Consider the following 18286-nt stretch of genomic DNA (forward strand, 5'->3'; position numbering starts at 1 on the left):
TAGTTACTGGACATAATAAGACTTAACATCTTATGGCGTAGGATGGCGAGCGCACAGGAATACCAAACAATACTTTGTAATGCAAGATGTTGAATGAAGTTTCTACTGTTTATGGGCGGTTGTATCGTTTACCATCAGGCGAACGGCTAGCTCGTCTCGTCTTATATAGCAATAAAAAAAGGCCTATTTACAAATAATATATGCATTCTCCCAATTTTTTCTAGAATGTTTGTCCTATATTTTAAAATTAAATTATTTATAATTATCCCGCGCTATCGTGGTCACAGGAGGTGTAATGTACACACCACATAGTGTGACGGTCGAATCGGTCGTATATCTCGGAGTACGGCCGTTAGTCGCTAGTCGGTACGCAATATAGTTTATTTCGGGGATATTAGCTACTAGACAACCGGCAACAGCATTCAAACTTTTACATTTTTTTTTTTAAACTTTTTTGTTTTTTTTTAATACACGACGAAATTTAGGTAAACATTTTATAGACATTTAACCATCATTAGTTTTAGATACTTAATTATAAGAAAAATTAAAGAAGATATTTAATTAGTTGGGCCTCCAATTCGTATTGTTATTATTTTAACAAAGTAGTACATACTTTTATTAATATATTCAAATTCAAATTTAATGTGTAGTCGGAGCTCTTTGCTATGTTCGAAGAGTTAAATATAAAAAAGAGTATAGAATAATAATTAATGATTTGGATAACATAGTTTTAGAGAAAAGATAATATTTTTTTCAATACGATATGAAATCGTTTACGCCCTTCTAGAATATCGTCAGTTCATTTATAGCTCACATTTACCACAATAAAATTCATGCTGTGTATGCATGCATGCATTTCTGTGCTTACAAATAACTAAAACAATTCCAATGACATAATAACTATAGGCATTTAATGAAAGGAACAAATTACACTTGCTTGATAAACGAGGCACTCAGAGATATGACGTAACGGGAACGCTCTGTTCATTTAGCGCTCATTTACAAATTGAAGTTATGGGACCTAAGTCAACGGCCTATGATTTCCTGGTAGCAATATTCAATATACATACATTACACAACTGAGATTCAGGATAAAGTCTGGAAGATTCCTGTTCTCTTTTCTAAGAAAATAAAAGAATAAAGAATGCGTATAAAATTTTAATCATTAGCTATGTTTTTTTTGTGTTGTCAATTGCGGCGTGTGCGTATTAAATGGGCATTGATAACAAATATATATCATGGGCTAACCAAAGTAATTGAACGACCTATTTTTGGGGCTTTATAACATTAGCCGACATAAAGTTTCAACACATTTTTCACAAAAATATATTAAAGAATACAAAAAGGATTTTATCGTTAAAAGTTTGAGTATCACTGCGCAAACGCATATCCGCGATGGGCTCGGTGCCGCAGTCGCGATGCGCACGCCGGCCGGTCCCGCGGCCTGCGTCGCGCTACTCCTGCTTTACCCTGTCGTCCTGGTACTCGCCCAGCACACTGGATACTATGCTGAGGAGCCGCACACTGACGACGCGATCGATGCGTGAGTCTGAGTTCCTAGTACACGGTGATAAATCCTTAAATTCTTGTGTATTTTGTGTTTTTAAAAGTTTTTCGTGAATTATTTAAATTGGCAAGTAAATATCCTAATTATTGTTATCAATAAACAATGACTGGACTATGCACATTCACTATATAATTTAACGACGGTCAAAAATTGAAAGTTTTAAAACAATATTCAGAACTGAAGTTCTGAATAATTTTTTAAGTCCGGAATAAATTTATAAAAATACACTTCACTAGAAATTTAAAATATAAATTGTAATTAGTTTGGTTCATTGCTATCCTTATAATTTAACACATATATATATATATATATATCAATTAGTCATTTTTAAACAATAAAATAACAAAAACTCAAGCCATTATTAATTAAAAAATGAAACGTATAATAAGGCGTAAGACGTAAACACAATTTTATACATTCAATGAAAAATTCATTTTATTAGGTCGAGTTGGAAATTACACGAACAAAACGCACGATAACCGACTTTTATCAATGTAATGAATCAAAACAGTGCACTGCGCTTAAAAATGTAATGGAGTTCAACGGACGGCATTCGAAGGAAGTACAGTGTACCAAGTAACACGCTTGAGCAGGGACGGACTCGGTAAATTGCTTGTGGGGTTAACTTAAGTTCAGTATTTCCTTAAAGAGTGAGATAGTAAGCATTTGTCATATTGTAATGCAACTTCTATTGCCCTGTTACATCAAAATTAGTTTGAAACCGATGGCAAATGCGGTGTAGACAGTATATATATCTATATACTATTATATAAAGCTGAAGAGTTTGTTTGTTTGTTTGTTTGTTTGAACGCGCTAATCTCAGGAACTACCGGTCCAAACTAAAAAATTCTTTTTGCGTTGGATAGCCCTTTGTTCGTGGAGTGCTATAGGCTATATATCATCACGCTATACCCAATAGGAGCGGGGCAGTAATGGCTAATCTCAGGAACTACCGGTCCAAACTGAAAAATTCTTTTGCGTTGGATAGCCCTTTGTTCGTGGAGTGCTATAGGCTATATATCATCACGCTATACCCAATAGGAGCGGAGCAGTAATGGCTAATCTCAGGAACTACCGGTTTCAACTGAAAAATTCGTTTTGTGTTGGATAGCCCTTTATTTGTGGACCGCTATAAGCTATATATCATCACGCTATGACCAATAGGAGCGGAGCAGTAATGGCTAATCTCAGGAACTACCGGTTTGAACTGAAAAAATCTTTTTGTGTTGGATAGCCCTTTGTTCCTGGAGTGCTATAGGCTATATATCATCATGCTATGACCAATAGGAGCGGAGCAGTAATGAAACATGTTGCAAAAACGGGGAAAATTATGAGTTTTGAGAGCTTCCGTTGTCTGCGCTGCGTAAACGGTTAAAGTTATGCAACAATGATGTATGACGGGATTGTTTCACTTAAAAAAGTCCCCCGCTGCATCTGTCTGCCTTAACGTGTTAAACTCAAAAACTACCTAACGTATTAAGATGAAATTTGGTATGGAGACAGTTTGAGACCCTGGGAAGAACATAGGCTCCCGGGAAACTGCTATTTTTATAACGGAAAACTTTAGCCTGAAAAACTTTATAACGCGGGCGGAGCCACGAGCAAAAGCTAGTATTATAATAATATCGGTCCTGTATTATATACTGTCCCACTGCTGGGCACGGACCTCCTTTACTACTGAGAGGAATTAGGCCTTAGTTTACCACGGTGGCGTGCGGATTGGTAGACTTCAAATACCCTCAAAATTATTATAGTAAACACCTCACATATGCAGGTTTTCGTATATAATGTCCTCTATCCAGAAGAGCAGCATCCGTCCATAGAGGATAGGACAGAATTATCTCTCGTCAGTTGACATTCTATTGGAACCCACTTCACCTGGCATCAGGTTCAGTAGGGTCCCTTTGCTGTGTCCCCATAAAAATGGCTTTACATTTCAAGAATTAAAGAAGCTTAGACAATTTTCATTCCAATTTATTCCATATTAATCAGAATTGAAACCAAAACCTCACTGGTTTATTCTCATTTGATGTCATTTACAAAAATTTGTCTCTCATTAAGTCTTCGGAAACAGTAAACATTGATCTTTGCCATTAAGTAGGTCAATCGTCGTATGCATTTGATAAGTCATATTATATTACTGGTTAATGTAAAACAGATGTTTACCGCAAGTGTTTGCAAATGGATTTGGCGACACATTTTAAATTAACGCATTAAATTAATAGCTCATATGACTATTAAAAAATATTAATTACCGTTATTCAAGGGCAAATAATACATGCATCTCACATATATGTCTCGATTCTTAAAAGAAAATCTTTTCCATGTGAAATATACAATGTTAAATTTATATCATATAATCTTCTCCATCGCATCACATATTATTCATTTTTTAGATAATGAACATAAAGACGATTAAAAATCACAAGAGATAAGCACTTTTAAAAAACTGAATACCCACCAAATATTATTCCCGGAACACAGTTTAAGATTTGAAAAATAAGCAGGTTACTTAATATAAAATCCAAAAGATCAAAACTCTACAGTCAATGTAGACTGCCCTGATCATCAACTATAATATACAAAGAATATTTTAAGCTCGCAAAGTATGCCCTTAAAGCGAGGAGGTGAGCCCCCAACAAAAGCCATTACTCCCCGCCTGCTAACATATTAGTGCTTTCATTACGAGTGGATATAAATAGTACGTGCAACAGAAACCCTTTGATGTTCTCGGAAGCGGCGTGAGAGATTAACTCACTCAACAACACGACTAGAAAATATTTAGATAAACGATAAACAAGGAAACAGCTTGAAGAACAGACAGATACTATCGAAGACTACAAAACTTCGGTAGAAAATCCGATAGCTAGTTTTAACTTTGATATCATGTCTAACATTCGTGTAAATGTAAGAAATCATTATACAATTGTTTGTGTTGTTACAATAGCTTTAAGAGAAGAGCAAGCTGCTCCCTTGATGTTAAGCATATTAATTATCCAGTAGGTGCAATTTAATTAAAGAATGTTTGTGTTTCGCTCGTCATCATAACACAATAGATATTATAATTCGTAATATGTGTGTACATATTCTCAGGATCAACTTTTAAAAATGATGTTTAAAAAAAATCTAATTGATAAAAAATATAATATCATACCATTGAAGGATTCATTATTATTTTTTGTTTATTTTATTTTTGTGTACTTTAAAGAAAGAAAAAGAGATTTATTGTCACACCTGGTGCATGCAATACGGAATAAGACGAATGTAGCGCTACAAGTCTGCGATGTGACAATTAGGTATGACAATATGTAAGTATGAAGTTAAATTTAAAAACTAGATTTTACTGCAGTTTAATGTGCCTTCGAAATATGCTGTGCATGTAAAAAGTTATAAACAGAGAACAGTCATTCTTTATGGATAGTAGTTAAGGCATATGATATTGTTTGCATCTAGTTATGTAGACCAAATTTTTTTTTTCTCTATTTCTCAATTAATTTGGTGGTACATCGTAACACTTACGAGTATACGAAGATACATCTATATTAGTACTGCAATTTAATAATTGCGGCAGCTGACGCAAATGTGCAATTACTACTAGACTGAGGTTAGAAGAATTGTTTATAAGATACATAATATTGAAAAAACACGTCACATAAAATGTATAAGAAATTATTTTTAACAAAACACAAAGAAACCTAATGGTAACATAAAATGATTTCATTGTTCTAATATATTTTTAAGTCCTTTATCTGAAATTGCGGTTGACGGATTTCGTCATGGTTTAGCAAAGTATTATACTTGAGCCAACAAACCCTGGCTAAATATTAGCTCTGATAGGCTCATGTCATCGTCCGCAATGTTTACATTTTTCATCACTAAGTGGCATAAAAGAATATTAGTTTTGAAGCTATTTGGCAAATTTTGAGGAGATAGTTTATTTTGCCGCGGGTAGTGAAACTTCTAGGAGACTTAACAAAATGAGTTAAATTCGCTTAGTCCTTTTTCGTGGGAAAAAAACTCGTTATTGCTATTACCACTTGGAGGGTGAGTGGAACGGTTATATTGGTTTCACCGATCTTACAGCCCCATTTCGACACCCGGGAATATAGCATCATCAGAGCGAGCATTGGACCCAGTCTCTAACCCCCGACATACATACCCTACACCGGCATACCAACCAAAACCTGCAGTGTCTTTCTTGGGCGCATACGGGACGGCCCCGGGGTATATTCTTGCACTAAATTAGCTCCTCGTAACCGTCTCTACACGATATCGCGTTGCGGCAACCCTCTTATTGCCCTCAACTAGATGCCCCCACATGGTAACGGACGCCTTTGGCATCTACGACATAGGGATACCGAGTACCCATATTGTCGTCCACCTCAGAGTCGCAGTAGTCGAGCGAGCAGCCCTTCACTGCTCGCACCGCTGCTCTCTAAGCCCCAATTAAATTCTCTAAGTCTAGCAACTCTGATGTTCCGTCAGGTAAGCGACTCGTGCCGTCGTTCAATTATGACAACCTATATTATGCAATCTGGTGGTTAATATTTTGAAGTCTGTCGAGAATATTTATACTAACTAAGCTATTAAGATAACTTTTCTGAAATAAAATCTACCATAAGATACTGCTACAGCCTCTCAGCATGTAATACTGAAAAAATAATAGGAAAATTCTTTCCAGGTGTCAGTGTAATTGAACCATAAGTGAGGAAAAATCCACGCAGGAGATTGTGTTGATCGATCATCACAAGTTACACGTGTCGCTCGTATTATTTTATAAATGCCGTATGTTCGTATTGTTTTAATTGCGTACCAAATACTTTTATTGTTTGATTTTTTTAATTGAAAAATGTTTTTCGGGTTACAAAATCTATACCACTCAGGAGTAATGTCATTGTATACTATTGAAAGAATTTTCAAAATTGGTTTAGTAAATTCAAAGATTAGCACCTACAAACCAACTCACTCACAAACTTCCTTTTTATAATATAAGTATAAATAAGAAACAATTGCGGTTTCCACACATAACTATATTCTCAAATTATAATAAATTCGTATTTATTCCAAAATAGCTTAAAGCCATTAGAAGTAACAAAATTCTTCTTACGTTCAAACTTCAGTCCAAGTATAATGTCAACTAATAAGATAATAACTAATAATAGTTGCTAGAATTATGCCGCCCTATCACTTAACTAGACAGGGTAAAATGGCGTATATTGGAGGAGGCCTATGTCCAGCAGTGGACGAAGATATAGGCTGATGATGATGATGATGATGATCACTTAACTAGGAACAATATGTATTTTATAATTAAAAAATTGTAGTATTAAGGTAACTATTTAAGTTGCAAAAGAGTAAGTTAAATGATCTGAACCGAACTTATATAGAGAGCAACACTCCCTCTATGGTCGACAACCATCAAAAGCATTGTCATAAACGCTAAACAATTATAAAGAATATTTATGTACCAATAAATATAGACGCAGTTCGTGTATTTCAAAATCATTTTTTTTTTGCTATAGAGCTAGTGATTATCACCGCTCATAAACATCTACAATATATTCCTGAAGGTAGAAGTAGGCTTGTTTCTTGAATATATTAAAATCTATATTCTTAAGCCAATTAACAGACTATTAAAGCTTGAAGACCTGCGAAATACATGGTAGGTCTCTCATTTGTGAGAATCCACTTGGGTAGGTACCACCGCAATATATATTTCTACCGCCAAGCAGCAGTGTTTAGTCACTGTTATGTTCCGGTTTGAAGGATATTGTAGCCAGTGTAACTACTGGACATAATAAGACTAAACATCCCATGTCTCAAGATGGTGCAGTGGAGAACCACACAATACTTTGTAATTCAAGGTTTTGAATGGTGTTTCTTCTGTTTATGGGCGGTCGTATCGCTTACCGTCAGGCGAACGGCAAGCTCGTCTCGTCATTCCAAGCAATAAAAAAAAGAAGTATGTGGTGTGAATAAGGAATTAGGAGTTATTGAATTGACCTTCAGCCAGTTTCGTTAATTAGCATAAGCTCGACTATGAATGTTAGCCATTGCTAAAACAAAACTGGAAATAACTAGTTTCATTAAATCTTTTTATGAGTCTGTTTTGTGCCATTGCAGTTATTCAGGTCTTTCGCTCTGCTTCTTTCAAAGAAAGGAGCTAAACTATTAAAGATTGTTATATTTAAGTCCTATGTAACTCATGTTATAATATAGACGAGTATGGTAATTCATTCATTCACTCCTGTGGCACTCTTAATATTCATGAACGAGATGAACTAATAGAAATCCTTATCATCATAAATATTAGTGGCCGCAGTCATCACGACAGATAATAAAAGTGACCGCCAAGACATTTCTGTTCCATTATTAGATCTATCGCCGTCTGGTTACAATGACCCATATCTGCTGTTGTATAAGATAACTTATTGTGCTAATTATTTGGGTCATTGCTGATCATTCTCCCGAACTGCAACGCAGTGAGATAAGTGGTTAAAAGTGATAATTTCGTACGTAAATTCATGTTTACTAAAATGATATGAGAGATCTTATCTATTTTAAAGAAATAAAGTTCCTCTGTTCATAACTTTAGCTGTAGATACTTAGCATGCGCTAGATAGAGAAAATGATTCAAATTCTCCTATTATCTCCTTTCCTTAATCGCACCTACCTTTTACGGAGGAACTTTAATCCATACAAATAGTATCTTGAGTACAGTTCGTATGCTCATATCTCCTTCCTTGTTGGAGCTATCCAAAGTAATCTGTCAACAAAATAGTAAATAAATACATTATATGACAAAACACATTTCCTCTGAATTACCTTAGTAGTGATGTTACCCTGGTACCATGTTGCAGAGTGAGCACCGTGTCGCGAGCGGTGTGCCCGTCGGACCGAGTGCTGCGCGTGCGACAGATGTGTCGCGTGGAGGGCGTGGACGTTCAGTGCATGCGACTCACCTGCTGCGACACGCACCGATACGTGTCGGGACAGTAAGTGTTGACCGCCTCATGTTAGCTCCACTCAAGTGTAAATGAAATGCGAAATGGCGTCAGTCGCTACAAATATCACTAAATCAATGTAGCGTTCTATCGCACCATGTGTACGACTGCAGCATCATCATGGGTGCCGCTAAATTTATTTTTAGGGAGGTGCATCTGCATCTACACTCTAATAGTAACATCATTATTTTTTTTAAATGAAAATCCCACATGTTTTTGCATATTATGCTAAACCATAATAGAACCTCTGTGGTCGATAATTCCCTTTGTCATTCAGTTATTTTTATTGTAATTTGTTCCGGACAGGGCGGTGCACGTACACTCCTTGCACCAACCTCCCGACGCCCATGACAATCATCTATTCGAAATATCAGATAAAAATAAACAATTATTTGCCATGAGAGGAAAATACCGGAAAAAAAGTACTTAGCCTAAGTGTTAGTCCAGGATATGGTCAATGGTCATGGTCAAACAAATAAATTACCCAATGTACAATTTACAATCAAACTGCATTAAACTTGTGTTTTTTCTCAGTTCGCATAGGTTAAACTCAAAAGTTCTTGAGCCGCTTGATACCCTAAATATATTTTTGAAGTAACTATAGAACTGAATGTAGACCGAGTATTCCGGTAGTCAAAAGATCAAAATGTCTATTAGTCACTCTCATGTCACAGGCAATAATAAAATGACACAAATAACTCCGCGTCTCTGTTTGATTTATTATTTCCTAGTACGAAAATATAATTTAATGCGATCCACGGCGCGAAACGATGATTAATTAATTTATAGGTTACATAGTATAAACAATAATTAATATTTTATTTGGTTATTATTTTGAAAACAGCTCCAAAAAAATATTAATAAGCATTAGAAATAGTTAAGCTTAACCCTAAAAAAATTGTATTATCCTGCAGTCATTATTTCTAACAAATATGCGAAAATGTAGAAACGTAGAAACAGCTGAACGGATTTGGATGAAATTTGGTACACGGATAGACTATATTCTGAATTTAACAAATATACTACTTTTATTCCATGAGGAATAATCTGATTTTTTATTGTACCTATTTATTTATAGATGTCACTAGCGTCTTAGAGGTGTTGTAATGGTGATTAGAGACTTTTGTAGTGGGAAAGGCTTTTCACGCGGACGAAGCCGCGAACAATACCTAGTACTTATTATAAAAAATATTCACACATAATAATTATTTGTTGTAATTTCAGTTGCATTCCAAAATCACAGGAGCCTTGTAGTCTGAAGCTATGCGAGCAAGCGTGCGAGATCCAAGGGGAAAGGATGTGGTGCACCTGTTACCCAGGCTTCCAGTTCAACGAAGAAAACTACTCGCGGAGACAGCAGCCTTACTGTGTTGGTACGAACTTTTCTTCTCGCTAGTTATGTTGTCCTGGTATATGAAAAACATTGATTTTCAAATGGTGCTTTTCAAAGCCGAAGAAGGAAAATACAGACTAACAATAATTAATTTCCAGTCAGGTTTTTATCCCAGAAAAGTGCAGTGGGACTTTTATTGGGCCCCATTTCTGCAGCGCCTCCAGCCAGGCCAGACAATGTTTGCTGCGCGCACTGACTGCTTTTACGTTATTATGCGAAAACGATGTTCATCCCTGGTGTGTAGGACTCGGATCAGTCCGAACACTCCCTTGAAAGTGATAGTTGATAAATTTGATTACTTTTATATCCAGAATTGTTGTTACATTGGATAAAAGTTCGTAATTTAATATAACCTATGCTAGTTACCTGACATAAATATATTATTTTTTTATTCTGAGACTTCCCTTCACAAGCGCCCCTCTATTTTCTAGACGTGGATGAATGCGCGGTGAACAATGGTGGGTGCGAACATCACTGTGTCAACGATCCCGGGGGCTTCCACTGCGAGTGCGCAGCGCCGCTGTCCTTGGCTAGCGACGGCAAGGCGTGCGTGCCCAGGATGCCCATAGTCGCCTTACCGGTATTAGTATTATCTGCCTATATATAGAGTAAGATAATATATCAAGAATCTATATTTTTATAGTTCAGAAAACAATTATAACATCAACCATAACGAAACCACGTTATTGCTTTGCAATAATATAAGTCCATTGCAGGTCATCTTTGTTTATCTACGACTAGAATTTTCGAAACTAAATCTACTATTATGAGACTATTACGCCCTCACAGTTAACAAAGCCAAGATTAATAGGCATGCAATAAAACACGGACCACTGGAGCTCAGCGAATCCTGGGAATGACTAAGTTGCTTTTAACCTATAACCAAATTAATTAAAAGAAAAATAAGTACTTATTGTCCATTTCCCCTGTAGTAAAGCGGGAGATATCCTACTAATGTGAAATTTTCTCAGTTAACAATTATAGTTATATTTTTACCATTTCTAGGAGCCACTTCCTCTAATCCGCGCGTCATCTCGTTGCTACGCGCCGTGCGACACGGTCACCTGGCTGTCGCGGAAGGTAAAGCAGCTCAACGACCAGTTGCACACCACGCAGGCCGCTCTCAAGAAGCTGATGGAAAACCCTGTGCTGAAGGGGGAAGGTATCACAAAAACCTGTCATGTTTACGAAAAAAAAATGATTGGATGAACATTTGAATGTCATTTTGATGAATTAACGAAAAGATTATAACGAAACATAATGAGGCCATGATATTACATTTTATTTATTTAGATGTTAAAATTATTAAATATTAAAAAATGTGCTACTTGACTGATGACCACACTGTCTAACAGAAAACTTGTAATGGCACTTTTGCTGTTGCGTTGCGTACAGCCAGTGAGATTACACAGATCTCTCTTTTCTCATACTGTATGATCATCACTTAGCCATGCGTTTCTGCTAAGTAGTTATAAGTCATTATGTAAATTTTTCCAGGTGGCGATCGCCAAGCAGATGGCTCGTATACTTACAAGCTGCTAGACGCAACTGTCCCCTTGGAAGGAGGGTACTGTAGGTGTGAAAGAGGACCCAGGGTAAGCACAGTAGCATCGTGTTCGTTATACTACACTCTGGAACCCATATTGTATTTTTTTGTATTGGTTTTAGAATTATCGTTGCGTATTTTTAAGTAACAACTTTAGTTTGGATGTAATTAAAGCATATAGGTTTTTTTTTTTAAAAACAGTTTTTTATTCTGCCGTGCGAAGCTCAAAAGCAGTATCTCAAAATAAATCAAAATCTTGATATTTATGTCATCAATATATCGAAATAAACATCCAATGAACTTCCCCAAATAACGGTAACTTGTTTAGAACTTGTTAAAAAAAACCTTAAAAGAGTGTCTCTATCTCAGTTTTACATATAAAACTATACTTATTTACAAAACTTTGATTATCTCGAAATAAGGTTTCTCTGACATACCGCTTTAGCACGGCAGTATTAAGCCTTACTTTAACTATGATACATATAATAGTTAAAAAAATCGAACTGGCGCGCTTGCTTTTAAGATTTTGTAAATCTTTAGTAAATTATTATCAAAGTATCCTAAGTTTAAATTGATTTCCAGGGTCCTCCGGGCGCGACAGGAGCTGAAGGTCCAAAAGGTGATACAGGCCCGAGGGGACCACGTGGTCCGCGGGGGCCCAAAGGTTCCCTAGATATAATGCTGCTCATGCTAGCCGACATCAGGCATGACATACAGAACCTCGAGTCCAGGGTTTATAAAGATGGAGAACGGTATGACTTTCGATATTAAACATATATATTTTTTTTTTAAATAACATCCCTTCCTTTACTTGGGAGGTTAAAAAGAATACGAAATAAATTATTTTTTATCCTTTTCTCATCTATGTTATCAACAGAACATTATATAGAGCTCACACTTGTAACCTCAGAGGGAGTAGGCAGATATGATACCACGAGTCAATATTTTTGTTGCTGCTTTTTCAGGCCGGAACGTTTTAATTTGCAAAAAGCGTGGCGCAAACAACGCAAACAAGAAAAACTTGACAAAGAAGGTAAAACGGAACAAGATTTAGAAGCGTTCACAGCACCATCCATTGAAGGGCCCGTCGAAATTTCACCACGAGGTAAGTAATTCTACTGAATAAAATTGTAGACAAAATATATTTTACTTTGGCACTTTACCAGTACATTCAGCCACAAAAGTACCTGAACAAATAAAAAGAATTATATTGTCTTTAAACTTTTGTGTTCAACAATATTTTTTTCTTAACTAAAATAAACTTCATGTGATTGACTTATTTTAAATAAAGAAAAAGAATATTTCGATTGAAAAATAAGTTTCGTTTTTTATTGCTTTGAATGACGAGACGAGTTTGCCGTTCGCCTGATGGTACGCGATACGCCCGCCCATAAACAGTAGAAAACTATCAGACACCTTGGATTACAAAATATCGTTTGGCATTTCACTGCGCTCGCATTCTGACACATGAGATGTTAAGTTTTATTATGTCCAGTAGTTACGCTACAATGTCCTTTAAAGCGGAGCACAACAGTGATTACACACTGCAGCTTAGCGACAGAAATAGACATTGCGGTCGTACCTACCCAAAAGGACTCTCACATATAAGAGACCTACCAGTACCTGAAGAAGGGTTTTTAAATTTTTAATTTGTTATGCTACTTTTGTAGGTGACTGTACAATTAAAACTCACCTCAATTGCCCTTTAACAATCATTATCAAGTAACCCTACCACAGCATATCTCCGCAGGTCGCACGGGAGAGGTACCCCGTGAGTCGACCACCGACTATTCACTGGTGAAGGGCGATCCAGATCCTGACCTTCCTCTGGGGCTGGTCGACGACATGGACGCACTACAACGCCTTCGCCAGTACCACCTGCTGGGCAACACCACCCAGCAAGAGGACGACGAGCCCGACAATGATTATGATTACAGCTTCTATTAATAAATGATTTTTATATGACTTTTTATTTTCCCTACATCTTACTTGTTCATTTACTCAGCTAATTTTGTTATAATTTTTTGAAAAATATTAAAATGTAATTCTAAAGGTACTCTTCTAAAAGGCTTGCAAACTTTAACCCCCTTATTCATAGAAGTTATTTATCTAAGGAGTAAGGACGGAGTATTGCTGTGATAACAAGTCTGTTTCTCAGCTTTATTTATCTGTCAGATTGCTGTTTGTTAAGGTTTGTTTAACTGACAGCCAACTAGATTAAAGTTGTATCTCAATATTAGCCAATCACAACGGCCCTATGTCTACGCACTGCGAAGGCTGCCATGCCGTCAGCACTGAGAAACAGACTTGGTTATCACAGCGATACTCTGTCTTTATATAAATAACGTCTATGAATAAGGGGGTAAGACTGCGGAACCACAGATTAATATATAAATATTCAATTATAATTACAAAGTCACACTATCCCAAACACATATAAATGTGCTACATATTATAGGCTACTTTTATACCATGATGAGAGAGATGAGATGCACGCCCATCTTCTGGGGGACATTAGCCGCGGCCCTAGACACACAGTTCAGTATGTATACCTCACAGTTGTCAATACACATTGAGGCTTTTGAAGGCTCGCAAACATTTCCTGGCCTTATCCCCACCACCCATCTTAAGAGGGCTCCTTCCCCCACACTTGGCATCGCCAGATACCATCTCTCAACTTTCCTCCGGGCCCCTTCAATCATTAATCCGGGGGATTCCAATATGCAATTCGTAGATTTTCCTCAGTGTTGACTACGTGGTCTGATACATAAAAAAGCCACCTCTACATACAAACAGTCCTGGATTTGTAAATAGGCCGTATAGGCCGCGGCCCGTGGGCCCCTTAGGGGCGGCAGATTTCAGAGGACGCTCACTCGATTTAATTAATCATTCGTTTATTTAACTTAAGTGCCTTCCATTATACAAACAAATGGAGAATTATTAAGTATTTTAGAAACATACATACATAAACCTACCTACATGGGGCGGCGGAAATAAAGTGGCAACACTCATAAAAAATATAAATCCGGCACTGCATACAAATAAAGCCAAAAATACAGTATATGGAATAACTTTAATACATAATAGAATACACAATATTTGTCTAACTGGCCACGGAGGGCTGGTACTGCGCTGCGAGCCGGTGGAACTCGTTGGTTTTCGCGTGGTACTCCTTCACGAACGGGTGGTCAGAGTGACTGTCCAACAGCTGGGCCAGGTAGCGGGCTGACACCTGCAGAGAGGTCTTAATGAAATGTATATCTAAATATCCTTGTGCTTTAGGCTTATATGTAATGTATAATACTAATGTATAAAGCTGAATAGTATGTTTGAATGTGCTAATCTCAGGAACTACTAAACCGATTTTAAAGTTTTTTTTGTATATACCTCTGGTGGCTTGCCGCTGTGTGTAGCCGTCACAGCCAACCCCAACAGCAAGTCAGGGTTCTGTGGAGAGCGTGTCTGAGCCTCGGTCAGCATCTGCTCAGCCTCCTCCCACATTCCTTAAAAAATAAAGAATTTTATATTATATTGTAAATGTAAATTGGAGTAAAATTGTAATTGAATTCATTTGTATTCAAAATTCTTGTCATTTAGCTACTGGTGGTAACCATATGTGAGAATCTGCCTGGGTAGATATCAGGACAATTTCTATTTCTGCCGCCAAACAGTGTGTAGTCACTGTTGTGTTCCACTTTGAAGGACATTGTAACCAGTGTAATACAGGACATAGTAAAACTTAACCAAACCAATGGAATGCCAAACAATATTTTGTAATTCAAGGTGTTGGATGGTGTTTCTGTTCTTTATGCGAGTTCGTATCGCTTACCATCAGGCGAATGGCGGGCTCGTCACGTCATTTAAAGCACAAAAAAACGATTAAAACATTCTACTACACAGAATACGACTGCTTAATATATACCCAAATAGATTTTTATCATGGATACAGTTATTACAATCCAAACGTTTACAAAATATGTTACATCAACCTGCTATAAATATATATATGACGTAATAATAACCTCTAGAAGCGGCGGCGGCAGCGCCCACAGCAGACGGACCAGCTCCTAAAGCGCCGAGACGCTCCGACAACTCCATGATGCTGTAGTGGGCATCTTGCACTCCTGGACCACCCTGCAACACATAATGACTTGTTTTGTAGGGCCTATGACTGTGTTAATTTCTGAAATTTTGTTGTTATTTCGAATTATGACTCTGAATCGCCATTTTTTTCTGCTTCATTTGATCTAGAATTTGTAAGTCTAGGACAATTTTAAAATCATTGGACTACTTATATCTTTATAAAATAAAAATTTGAATTGTTATGAATTTTCATATTAAAATCAAACCCTTAAAACACTCTACTCAAAAATTTACTGATTGTTGCTTAGATATGATTGCCATATTTCAATAAAAATATATCTTAGTTGAAAACAACACGGTTTCAATCATCATCATGATCGAGAGGCCTCCGCGACGCGACATCCTCTTAACACTCGCCCCTGAGGATGACCCACTTAATAGGTCGAAACTGGTCGGCGATTCCAACTACTTTAGTATGTGAGTAAAACCGTGTTGTTTTCGACTAATTTAATATGTCTCGCGTAAGTTTATTAATATTAAAAATATACCTGAGCCAAATTCAGCCATGCCTGAGCAAGTTGTGTCAGGGTTCCATCATCTTCAATATCCTGCAGGTTTTTCAGTTGTTTCTTGGCCAGGTCAGGTCGGTTCATAGCCAACAAGCATTGCAAAGTGAATGCTCTCAACTCCAAAGTCTCGGCATTGTGAAGGATCCTAGAAAATATTAATACATTTTATTATATAATTATATAATTGTTGCATTAAGAGACAACATGTAATGTTAATGATTGTTAGATAATTTTGTAAAGCAGCAATGTTTTTACTTAAATGGTGGGTTTTGAAAAATCCTTTTGGAATAAATAATATGTCAGTATTTTTTTTTTATAAATTAATAATTGCACAATTTGGCAATGCTGTTCCTGCATTAATAGCAATTATTATTTTGATACTTACTTGAGGGCTGCTTCATAATTATCCTCATGATAGTAAATGGTTGCAGCAACAATCAGGAATATTTCATTTGTCAATTCTATACCTTTCGCTACCTGTAATAATATTTTCCTTTATGTAAAAATTTTTACAATACAGATTGATTCAGTGTTACATATTATCATCCCACTGCTGGACACTAAGCATCTGATATTAATAGAAAACATTTGTAATTTTTGTTACCATCTTAGCTGTCTTGTACCATTCCCTATTACGCTATCAGCACTTTTATGCTTGTATGACTTATAATTCATGTAATCTAGCCACTTACATGAATAGAAATGGAGATGATGAAATGCATATATTGCAAGTACAGCATCACGAGGAAACTAGTAACCAAGTTATAGTAAACTTACTCTTGCGTCTATATCAGCAACAATAGCAGGCTTGTTTGCTCCAGGAGACAAGTAATCAACCAAGCTCTTGAGAGGCTGGAGCATAGGATCTGCCGTCTTCAATTCTTGCAAAACGATCCTGTAGTTCCCCTGGGCGATATACGACCGGTACAGGAGAGAATCACGCTGCAACGCTATCAGGGGAGAAGAAGGCTGCAAGAGGTGTTTTACAATAAGAACATGGTTTGATGATGAGAAATTGAGCGGCGTTGTTCAACATAAAATTGGCTGAAAACAGAGTATTTACCGTACAAAATGTATGTATTTATATTTACTTACGCTAATGCTTTGTGCTTCGTTGATGGCTTGTTGGTAATTTCCCACGTAAAATGCATTTTTCACATCGAAAAGTTCATCAACATCCTGCTGCTGACGTGCCATTTTGACAAATGTTGTGACAGGTCATGTAAGTGTTACCAATACTAATAAAGTTTATTCATACTTCAAAAGTATTGCTATTTAAAAATACATAGTGACTTAGTTTACAACATTTCCAGCAGATGGCGTTGAGTGTCGCATTTATAAAATATAATATTTAAACGCCCAATGCACATCTACAAACATTAATTATATTATTCTATACTTTTATAATAATATTATTTTGGTTCGATGAAAGTGATTTTAGTAAAAATCTAATACAAAGAATTTAGTTATAATTATTTTATCCAACTACTCTCGCGTTAATAACATGGTCATAAGTACTTACACATACAATATAAGTAACCAATATACCTAATCATTTAACATAAAGTGTCTACGTGTACTATTTTCTATTTTTATCGTATCTATTACCTAATATCTAGTGTAGATTTTGATGACACACGGCACCCCTACCTTTTTTAAATAAAGTTAACGTAACCGCTAATTGAGATATAAAAATATTGTTACTAAAACATAAAACCTCACAATATATTTATAGGTACTTATTTACTATTGATGGGGTTTTCAGAATGATATTCATTGCCGGATTTCAATCGTGTTTAGGCCCAAAAATATTGTTTAATCTCGATAATGCAATTCAATCTAATTTTTTAAAAAATATTAATTTTACTCGATTGCGTACTCAAATATTCAAACAGAATTCCTAATAAACACAATGATTCAATAAAAAAAATACACTAGAAGATTTATTTGAATATAGAATGTTCTCGCACAATAAGTTATTCCAACAATATTTTCCGTTCAAAGCAGACTTGCATACTTCGACGCATTTAACAATGAAGGTCGGAATACACACTCATTCCAGGTATATAGGTCCCGACGCCCAGGTAGCTTCGACCACCTGGCGTACCTCAAGCGCGCTCGTAC

The 18286-nt window shown here is 36.4% G+C and overlaps 2 protein-coding genes across 3 annotated transcripts; one reads left to right on the forward strand and one right to left on the reverse strand.

Annotated features, from left to right (window-relative positions):
• The first annotated feature begins 1393 nt into the window (after positions 1 to 1393).
• Positions 1394 to 13475, forward strand: LOC115448318 (collagen and calcium-binding EGF domain-containing protein 1). 2 transcript variants are annotated; one of them, XM_037436488.1, is made up of 9 exons: positions 1394 to 1543; positions 8428 to 8562; positions 9796 to 9944; positions 10396 to 10550; positions 10970 to 11126; positions 11462 to 11559; positions 12093 to 12262; positions 12476 to 12615; positions 13261 to 13475. In XM_037436488.1, exons 1-9 carry the CDS (start codon positions 1419 to 1421, stop codon positions 13455 to 13457), a joined length of 1326 nt encoding a protein of 441 aa, XP_037292385.1. In that variant the 5' UTR covers positions 1394 to 1418; the 3' UTR covers positions 13458 to 13475. The 2 variants fall into 2 exon arrangements, with proteins under 2 accessions (XP_037292385.1, XP_030031584.1); XM_030175724.2 differs by having other exon boundaries at positions 10396 to 10544.
• Positions 13476 to 14564: 1089 nt separating this feature from the next.
• On the reverse strand, positions 14565 to 17401 carry LOC115448321 (coatomer subunit epsilon). Its single transcript, XM_030175727.2, has 7 exons — positions 17258 to 17401; positions 16940 to 17131; positions 16548 to 16639; positions 16142 to 16307; positions 15533 to 15644; positions 14898 to 15013; positions 14565 to 14742 (listed from the first exon to the last, which is right to left on the reverse strand). Exons 1-7 carry the CDS (start codon positions 17357 to 17359, stop codon positions 14614 to 14616), a joined length of 909 nt encoding a protein of 302 aa, XP_030031587.1. The 5' UTR covers positions 17360 to 17401; the 3' UTR covers positions 14565 to 14613.
• Between the last annotated feature and the right edge of the window lie 885 nt (positions 17402 to 18286).

This window comes from Manduca sexta, chromosome 8 (genome assembly GCF_014839805.1).
Source record: "Manduca sexta isolate Smith_Timp_Sample1 chromosome 8, JHU_Msex_v1.0, whole genome shotgun sequence".
Lineage (NCBI taxonomy): Eukaryota > Metazoa > Arthropoda > Insecta > Lepidoptera > Sphingidae > Manduca > Manduca sexta.